The 10,087-nt window shown below is 38.3% G+C and overlaps 1 protein-coding gene across 18 annotated transcripts in view; it reads left to right on the top strand.

The window, feature by feature from the left end:
- GPR176 (G protein-coupled receptor 176) overlaps positions 1–9,838 on the top strand; it is a 31,944-nt gene extending 22,106 nt beyond the window's left edge. For 7 of the 18 annotated variants that reach the window (XM_090141209.1, XM_090141203.1, XM_090141204.1 and 4 more), the window contains 2 exons: positions 7,059–7,311; positions 8,232–9,838. In XM_090141209.1, coding sequence (XP_089997335.1) covers positions 7,059–7,311; positions 8,232–9,339 — 1,361 coding nt within the window. In that variant the 3' untranslated portion in view covers positions 9,340–9,838. Of the gene's footprint in view, positions 1–2,221; positions 4,311–7,058; positions 7,312–8,231 lie in introns of those variants that run through there. The other 11 variants (XM_090141211.1, XM_090141212.1, XM_090141213.1 and 8 more) reach the window with 7 other exon arrangements.
- The last annotated feature ends 249 nt before the right edge of the window (positions 9,839–10,087 follow it).

Genomic DNA, 10,087 nt, shown 5'->3' on the forward strand with positions numbered 1-10,087 from the left:
TTACTCTGTGTTGGTGATGCGAGGCCCAATGTTTTTACCTCTTCTGAATCATTTCCTTTTAGGTAAGGAAAATATTTTTACCTATATCTAACTAGAAGGAAATGAATTCAGAACAGGTAAAATAGTTAATCTCTGCATCATGGGGTCTGCTGTGAGCATCACATGAAGTCCTTGGTGTTAAAAAAAAAAAAAAATTTTGGTTGTACTTTTGCAATATGAAAAAGTTAGTCCCTTTGGCACTATGACTTAAAAAGTTAATAACCTTGAAAAGATTTATATTCTTGTGACGATGAGAGTAGTAAATCTGGGTGTTCTCTTTCAGTTTTTTAATTTCCTTGCTTAGGTTTCAAAGGCAGTGCTACACATTTGTCATATTTCCCTGATGTGGGAACAATCTAAGCCCTGAGGTTGCAGAAGCAATATTTTTTGAACTTTTGTTGTTCTATGGAGCTCAAGGAGTTTCGGGTTCTTTGAGGTCACCTGTTTTAAAACAGAGGTGAGGAGTTCAGTCAGGTCAAGTGTACTTCAGCAGAATGAGTGGGTTTGGTTACTTCCTTGATTGGCTTAAATGATCATGGCAGTTGTTGAAGGATTGTAGTTTATTGAAAAGGAGAAAATGATTGTTCCCTGCCTAGAAATTGCGTCCGCTTAATGAGACAGAAGTACGAAATGTGAGATGGAAAAAGTGGCAGCGGGTTTGAGGAACAGAGCAGTAGCGCTTTATCATCTCCCCTTAGGTATATTTATCTGAGAGAAATAGTGGGTGTCCAAGATCTTAAGCATAACATAGTTCTTTTAGAATCTGTCTATTACATAATAAATCCATAAAATACTCAGGACAAGATTTTAGGAAGTCACAAATTCATTTGTATTAATGATGAGTTCTCTCAGTCATTTTGAAGTTTCAAATGTTTGCTGTAAGAGCAGTTTAAAATTTCTTGAGATATGGTTTCTAACTTTACTACATCTTCCCAGCAGTCCTGAGTTCGTTTTTGCAGACTTCTTTTGTGGTACCATGTTCAGACCTGAATGTTTGAATTATGAACTGTTGAGCCAACAGACAAAGGCAATTGGTTTTGTTTGGTCTTTAATATACAACATCTAAAAAGTAATTTGCTGCTAGTGGAGAAGAAAAAAGCAGAGCCAAACAGCCGAATAAGGTTTTATGTTATTTTTTTCAGAGACTTCAGTGGGTGTTGAAACAAACTTATTTTAAGATTTTTGAGATTGCTGGACTTCAGTTATTGAGCAAAATGTTTTTATACTGTTAGGCAGTTCTATTTTGCAGGAAGTATATGTGCTTTGGAACACATTTCCCCCAGCGCAGCTCGCTAATCAAGTTTAGTGAAAGGCTTCAATCAGAATAAAGCCCAAATCTTAAAGCAAAATTTCTGCTGTTTCTATATAATTGCCCTAGTTAATTGATGGTATAAAATCTATTTCCATAAGCATGTTTTTCCCCTGAAACAGTTCATCCCCAAACTGGTTTGACTGTGATTCCTAACTTGACTTGTTTGGTTTATCTTCAATCCTGTTTTCTTGTTCTTTGTGTTTTACATTTAACTCAATACTTTAGATATAAAGTAGAACAAACAGCTTGGTATCATGTGTTAAAGTGTAGGAAGCTAACGTAAGGAAAGTTTTGATGTGTTTTCAGGAAGTATTCTTTGTGTGGTGTGTTTTTCTCCATGTATAAAGGTAATTGTATCAGTCTGTGTATATATTTTTTTTGAAAACAAGTATGCAGTAACTATAAAGAATTACAAGAATCTGGATTTGCTTGATTAGGGGATTTGGATTAGATGAGCTTTGGACATCTGTGCCAGCCTTGACCTCTCTGCAATAAAATAATGCACTTCTTCATGCTGTGAATGCCAACATGTATTCCGGTACATCCCTATTTCCAGTGGAGACAAGCGTGCAGGCAACATACATGTGACATAAGAAAGGTATTTGATGTCTGCTTATCTTGGATTGCCAGGAGTGTTTCTGGGGAATTACCTTTTGAGTGATGCTTATCTTTTAGCAGAAAGTTCTGCATAAAACACCTATCTCAAAACACCTCAGAAAATTTTCTGAAATTTAGTATTGTAATTATCCTGGTGTTGTAACAAGAAATTTTTTTTCCCCCTCAAACAGTAGAAACTGAGTTTTTGAATAGATTGTTTTTGTTTTTAAGAAAGGTTATAATGACAGAAGCCCAGTGTCTAGCCTCTTTTGTTGCTTGCTGGCTTCCTTTTTCTTTTCCTTTTTTTGATGAAGAGTTCTGCCAGCTGCTTTGCTGTGATGTTGCATTGAATGTGAGCAAGGTCTTCAGGAGGCTCTGTGCTGGGAAGGATGTGTGGATCCTGTGAACCCCACTGTAGATGGAGGGGAAAATTGGCATACAAAGGAGAGCAAGCTGTGAGAAGGAGGATTTTGTTGGGTTGTGGACTTTGTTTTGGTTCAGTTATGTGCTGATGAATGTTAATTATGTGGGATGATTTTCATACCCAGCTAATGGACTGGGCTTTCTGATTTGGCAAAGAGCAATATTTCTTTTTTTTTTTCTTGGATGGCTGCACGTCAAATTGATTTGTTTTGGATTACAAACTCTGGTTTCCATGGGGATCATCCTTCTGCTTTTTAAAGGTACTATTAAGAGTCTCTTACCTTTTATGAATTATGCCTAAGAGCTATTACTGCAAAACTGTCTCAGCTGTTGATGCCTAAATCAACACTTTGTATCTGGCAGCGAAATCTGAAGAGGGTACAGTCTGGGATAAAAAATAATTTTTTGCTCTTTTGAATCAAATAACACACACCCTGATAACATTTAATACTCCGAGAACATTACTCCTTGTAAACACGGTGAACTTAAAACACTGTGAAGGCTGGATGTTGTCTGGGCAGCACAATGTGTCAGGCTATTCCTCAGTTTATTTTCTCAGCATACTTATGTGAAGTTGCGTATATTACATGGCTGCCTGGTTGTGATATTTCTCAGTTAAAACATGAAGGGGATGACTAGAAACAGTCATCCTTTCAATCTGAATATAGTATAATTGGTACATGGAGGTTTTCATGAAATTATTAATATATATGATACAAGAGAATAAAATGACTTTCTTTGTCAGGTTCTATACGTACATTAGTTTCTAACATGAGAAGAGCTGCTTCTCATGCAGTGGTTGCTGTTAGTTATTTCCTATTCTTTACCTGGAGCTATTGTCAGAGGCACAGATTCTGTATGCTTCCCTCCTCTTTGTTCAGCTTGTATACTGCTAAGGTTGTTAGCCATCCAGACGTAGTAGGAGTTCAGTGTAGATGTAGCCCATAAAGCTGTGAAGACCAAAGATACTTCTTTGGGAATGAAAAAAAACACTTTTTAATCTTCTTTCTTTGCTACCAATATGGGATATGCTTTGTCACACATGATGGTTTACAAATGCTTCTCATGTCCCAGTTGGCACTGAGTTGCAAGTAAACAGCAACATGCTGCATTTTCCAATTGCTCATTCACCCTGACTTTCCCTGAATGTCTCCCAGCTGACCAATATAATCCCATGTATTCTTGAGTTTAGAATCCAAGATTATATAGCCCTGGGCCAGTTTTTGAGCAGAAACACTTCAGAAAAGAGCTCCTGATAAGAAACAGCAGTTTTGTCCACTGTGAGGACTGCTTAGTGTGGTCGTAGCCCATGGAGGGTATCGTTAGATTGGTGACTTTCATGGGTTCAGCAGTGAATGGCTTGTCCAGAAAGAACAGAGAGTGGCTCTACATAATGGGAGAAGATTCCAAGAGCAATTGCTGTAATACTTGTTGAATTACCTTGTTGCCTGGAAGCCTGTTATTCTTTTCCACAGGAAGGAGTGGCTTTTGAAAGGTGAGGAGAAACGCAATGGAATGTGCTTTGTTCTTAAGCTTCTTAATATATGATTCTATACTCAGTTTCTGGTGTAATTTTTTCTCTTCAGTGGGTGGCTTTGAAAATGCATGATGGGAAACACTTGATTTGAAAGCCATAGCAGAAAAGGCTGTCCGTCTACACAGAAACTGGTGTGGTTCATCAGGTCGGAGTGGCTTATAAATTTGCAAAGTACTCATAGCTGTAAGGGGGGAGGAAGCTGTTTCCCAGAGAGATGTTCACTCATTAATTTCCATTGTCCCCAGCGAGCTCTGCTTATCCTTTTTTTCCCTTTTCAAGCTCTGTTTCTTTCTGTCTGAAGAGCCCTTTGTCATCTTGGATGCACAGTATCTTATGCTTTATTTTTTCATTTCCATCTAGGATAAGTGAGCACCAGAACCAATTTCATTGATTTGTGGCTCAGTAAGTGACTATGACAATTTGTCAAAATAGTTCAACAGTTGAAAAATTAGAATCTTTAATCAAGCTTCTCTCTATGATCCTGAAGTGTGGCTTGGGTGTTTTTAGCAGCTTCTAAAGAATTATTTAAAAGCCCTCTTTTTTTTTTTCCCTTCCACTTTTCATTTATTCCCAATGAAGGTGAAACTTGCTTTGGAAGTAAGATTATAAAATCAATACAGTTCAGTTGATGAAAGATGCTAATCTTAAAAAAAAAAAAGAAAGAGAGAGAAAACAGCACCTTCCCTACTGCAATGTAATAATATATTATTCCTCTGTGAGAAATACTTCTTGAATAACTAGAGAGTTAGAGATTCTTGTTGAAAGCCGGGGATTTGACTGACTGAATATCTCATAGCAACTTAGGAAGCATTAAGTACAGTGGGTTGAATACTGCCTCTTGAATCTATTGTAGCATCTGCCAAAACCAGATGAGAATTTCATTCTTTAAAATACATCAGCTGGTAAATACATAACTCAATATTTTGTCAGATACCAAAAAGGCATTTGCAGAAGATGAATGACACAGTACGTAGAAAATAAAATTGCAAATGACATTTAAATACTGCAGATTTAAATAGCATGTCTGCGAGGTAGAGTTCAGTGCTAATTCTGTGTGCTTTTATTGATATGGTACCGCTTTACCAAGAAGCTAAATTTGTCTGTTATTTCTTGGTACTTGTTTTTGTTTCTTTTTGATATATATGTTGACCATGTGAATGTTATGTTCTTGTTGGCTTTTTTGTTCTGTGGGAAAGCTGTACTCTGCAAATAAAATCTTCATTATTATTTATTTTTAGTTGATTAAAGAGAAAAATCAAGCCAAAGAGTGGTATTGCCATTCTTTGTGGGAGGCTGCAGCTACTTTTTCGTATCCCAGTTAGTAGCATAAGATGTTTCCTCTCATGGTGTATGTTGTTTACCCAATTGAAGCACTAGCAAATCTGTCCCTCTCATTAATCAATTGTTTCAACTCAGAGGAGCTTCCATTGTCAATAATATATATTGTTAACAGCAAGCAGCTGTTGATACAGCCTGCAGTGAGAATGACTTTTCTCGCCAGTAGGAAGCCCAACTCTAGATGTTGTCCAGCTGCAGTAGTGCAAAAGGGGCTGTCCTATCGAGCAGTGGTTTTGTGCTGGTGTATTTTTTTTCTTGCTTTTATGATGCTTATTTGAGAAATGTTTAGCTGTAACATTAGGCAGCTTTCAGTTTCAACTGAACAACTTGCTTAGGAATACATAACTTGCATATAACTTCAAAAATACGTGCTTCTAACTCATTGTGGTTGCCTTGCACGTTCTTCTGCTGCATTCTGGTTTTAGTATGCGCTGAAAATCTGTGTTTCCTGCTGCTGAATCTTTAGAGACTCCGTCTGAAGTCAGCACTAAAAAACTTTTTAAGTGCTGAAGCGTGAGACTAAACCACGTTTATGCAATATGGGTGGACAGCTGCAGCCAGGTTATCTGTGTGCCTGCTCAGCTGCACTGACAGAGACTATCCTGCTTGGGTACCACAGCTGGTGTGCACCACGTGCCTGGGAAGGGGGGGGGGGGTAATTGCCAGGAGGATGAGGGCAGAAGCCGCTGTGTGCTACTTGCTGCCTTCTCTCAATATCCCTACGAGTGTCTGCACAGATGAGGGCAAGGGATGTCTCCCATGCGCAGAAGCAGAAAAGGTACCCTTTAGTATGCAGTGTGCAGTGCAGCACTGTGCGTGTTGTCTTGGGGAGCTGAACTCACTGAAGACAAGTTCCTGATTTCTGGTGCCAGCTATCCCTGGCTCTGGGACTCATTTTATATGCTTAAAGCTCATTTGGTCCACAGGATCATATAGTGCGCATTTGGAGTGTGGAAACCTTGTTTCTAAGTTGTGATATGTCTCCCTGAGATCCAGATAGAGTAAGATACAAGAAAATGAGAATAAATATTTTAGCTAATGCTGGTTTTTCTCCATCCGTCATTTCCTAGTTGAAAGAAATATCTAGGGCTGGAGTATGCAAAAGAGCAGATTGCATTCTCTGGGTTCTTTAGTGAAGTTGTGTGTAGCCTTCTTTTTTTCTTGTTCTATTTGTTTAGTGGCACATTGTAATGTATATACAGAATCTCTTGAAAAAAAAATTGAATTTCTTCTGGATGTAACTTCTCAGAGATCTGTGTGTGCCATTACTTTGGCCAGTGGAAGGAAAAGGAAATTGCTGTGATCCACTTCCACACAGACACAGATTGATACCATGTATTTATATTTGTTTACTTAGAGTCTATTGTCTTAAAAAAAAAAAAAGCAGTAATTATTAAAATGAACACTTAGCAAATATCTGTATTTGGATACTCAGAATGGCTTATTTCATGCATGAGTCAACATAAGCATTTGAAAACATGTTTTGGATATCCTTCCTACGCAGTTGATGAATTAGAGACTTTTGGAGCTAATTACTAGAAGCCAGGAGAAGGCAGCTGAAGTGCTATTGCTTCCAGTTACCTGGTGTACAGAGCTGCAAGCAGTTGTCCAGACTTCTTAGTCTGAGCAGTGTGTTGTCCTAACTTCTAGTAAACTCCAAACAAGTGCACTTTATTTGCACAGTGTGGGAGCATTCAAGTCTGTTAAAATTACTGAAATTACTGGGTGTTTTTTGGGGGGAAGGGGAAAGGGTGGATTTCTTTTTCATTTGGCTGAGTTTGTTTACTTTGTCATTCTTATCTCTGCCCACAGGTAACGTCATGGTGCTGTGGTCAACTTGCAGAACATCAGTGCTTAAATCTGTAACAAACCGATTCATTAAGAATTTGGCCTGCTCGGGTATTTGTGCCAGCCTAGTCTGCGTGCCTTTTGACATTGTTCTTAGTGCCAGTCCACACTGCTGCTGGTGGATCTACACGATGCTCTTCTGCAAAATTGCCAAGTTTCTGCACAAAGTCTTCTGCTCAGTGACCATCCTTAGTTTTCCAGCCATTGCTCTTGACAGGTAAGAGGATTCTCCAGGATGATAATCCTTTATAAGCTTTGTTTTTCAGCCCTATAAAGTACTTTGAGACTAAAAATTTATCTTCAAAGGAGTTTTTAACCCTTCTTTTTTTCCTGTTAATAATTCTTGGTCAGTAATGGAAATTGAAGCAAGACAACTTCAGACTATAGAAAAAGTGCACATTTTTAACTGTGAGAGTTGAAAGCCATTACTACTTAAAAGAATTTAGCAATGCTTGTGGTTGGTTGTCCAGTTTCAAATTTAAAACCTATTTAAATTTTATTTTTTAATAATACAACCAGAATTAACTCAGGGAAATTTTGTATGTAGATCAGTCTAAAACAGAAGTGGACCTTTGGACTGCCTAAGTCTTAGCGTTGTATTTATTTTGCTTATTGTTGCTAGTTGTCATTGATTCCTTCTAAATGCACAGCTCTGTCATCCTGAGAGTGGCTGTAAGGTATTATTAAGGAAAGGTGGACACTGTTGTGATGAAGCTTATACTACTAAAATAGTGGGATTTATATACAATTAGATAAAACTATTGTTAGTCTGTTAACGTGTCACTGCAAAATGTTAGCTATATAAAGCAAACTTTATAGCTAGTAACTCTAATGTTAATAACTTGATATCATTCTCTGTAATGTACATTTGTATTATGTGCAATATAACGTCATTCATTTTTCTTAATAATGTTCATCAACATAAAATTTTTTACCATTTTTGTAATCTTGAAATATAAATATTCAATTTTTTCTACAGACCTAACCATAAAGCCAAGACCCTTGTGCTTTTCTTTTATGAGAAGGTCATCAGTTGGAAGCTCACTGAGGGATGTGAGGCATTTTGCTCAGACAGCTTGTGAGAGACTTCTCAAAAGCACATGCTCTAAAATTGACTGTTTTTTTTTCCCCCAACAGATACTACTCTGTTTTATACCCTCTGGAAAGAAAAATAACTGATGCAAAATCCCGAGACCTGGTTATCTACATCTGGGCCCATGCAATAGTGGCCAGCATTCCAGTATTTGCTGTGACCAATGTGTCTGATATTTATGCCATGTCCACCTGCTCTGAATCCTGGAGTTACTCCCTTGGTCACTTGATCTACGTTGTCATCTATAACATCACCACTGTGATTGTACCGGTGGCTGTGGTATTTCTCTTCATGATTCTTATTCGCAGGGCACTGAGTGCCAGCCAGAAGAAAAAAGTCATCATAGCTGCCTTAAGGACCCCTCAGAATACAATTTCAATCCCTTATGCCTCCCAGCGAGAAGCTGAGCTTCATGCCATGCTGCTTTCTATGGTTGTGATATTTATTTTCTGCAGCATCCCCTATGTGACTCTGGTGATTTACCGCACCATACTCAATGTTTCAGATATTTCGGTCTTTTTGCTTCTCACTGCCATTTGGTTGCCCAAGGTCTCTTTGTTAGCCAATCCTTTGTTATTTTTAACTGTTAACAAATCTGTACGAAAGTGCTTAGTGGGGATGATAGTACAGCTGCACCAAAGGTACAGCAGGAGAAACATTGTCGGCTCAGGTGGTGTTGCAGATGCTAGTCTGGAGCCCAGCGCCCGTTCAGGGAGCCAGCTTCTGGAGATGTTTCATATTGGGCAGCAACAAATCTTCAAGCCAACAGAAGACGAGGAGAATGAAACCAAATCTGTTGGCTCTAGTGACTTTCAGCAGAAGGAAATTCCTGTCACCCGTTCAGAGGTAGGAGAGACTTCAATTCACAAATTTATACCACAGACAGTTGCAGACTCTGCAGCTCAGGTGGCACCAGCTGTGCCTGCAGAAACTGATATGGGAAATGACAAGTATTCCATGCAGTTTGGTTTTGGACCCTTTGAGCTGCCTCCGCAGTGGCTGTCAGAAAGTCGGAACAGTAAGAAGCGACTCCTGCCTCCTTTGGGGAATACTCCTGAAGAGCTAATCCAGACAAAGCAGCCAAAGTGTAAAGCAGAAAGAAAAATTAGCAGAAATAATAAAGTCAGTATCTTTCCCAAGGTGGATTCTTAGGAGGAATAGGAGCTTTAAGTGACCGACAAAGGTCACCTAAACTTATATGTGTGATCCCATGGATCTTTGCTGTGCTGAAATCTTTTACAGGCTGATTTTGTGTGTATGTGTGCCAAGTATAATTAAACAAACAAAAGGGAAACATGCATACAAGTGTTCTTTATTTATATGGTGTTGTGAAAGTAATATATTGAAAGATCATGATTCTTATTTTTATTTGTGAAATACCTATGATAATACACTTCTGATGAGCTTTCAAAAAGTACACGTGGCTTTGGGAACAGTTTTCTTATGACTGAAGTATGCAAATATGGCAGAAATGTTGCTGGGAACCTTCTTATATTAAGATGGACTGGATATTGAAAAAGCTTAATAGGAAAGGCTATGGAGAGCATGAGAGGATGCAAGATGGATAAGACCTAACCTCACGTTAGCAGACACCGCAAGCTTCTTCTGCACGTTTCATTAATGAAGTAAGGGGAACTATAAAGTATATCTATTAAGCCAGTTTCTCAAATCAGTATTAAAAGTGAAACTTGCCGGACTCTTACACAGGTTATTTAGCAAGTATCTGCTAAACTACACCTTTTCAAAACTTAAACCAGTATTTTTTATGTTTAAAATTTCAGCAAAGCCAAGGATACCAAAATTGTCTTGTGTGTCACAAACCCGAGGATGACGGATTCAGAAATAGCATTTATTTTTTAATATTCTTGTAGTTCTAAGTAGAAACTGTACTGGAGACAAT

The sequence above is a fragment of the Phasianus colchicus genome, chromosome 5 (genome assembly GCF_987193195.1).
Source record: "Phasianus colchicus chromosome 5, bPhaCol1.hap1.1, whole genome shotgun sequence".
Classification (NCBI taxonomy): domain Eukaryota; kingdom Metazoa; phylum Chordata; class Aves; order Galliformes; family Phasianidae; genus Phasianus; species Phasianus colchicus.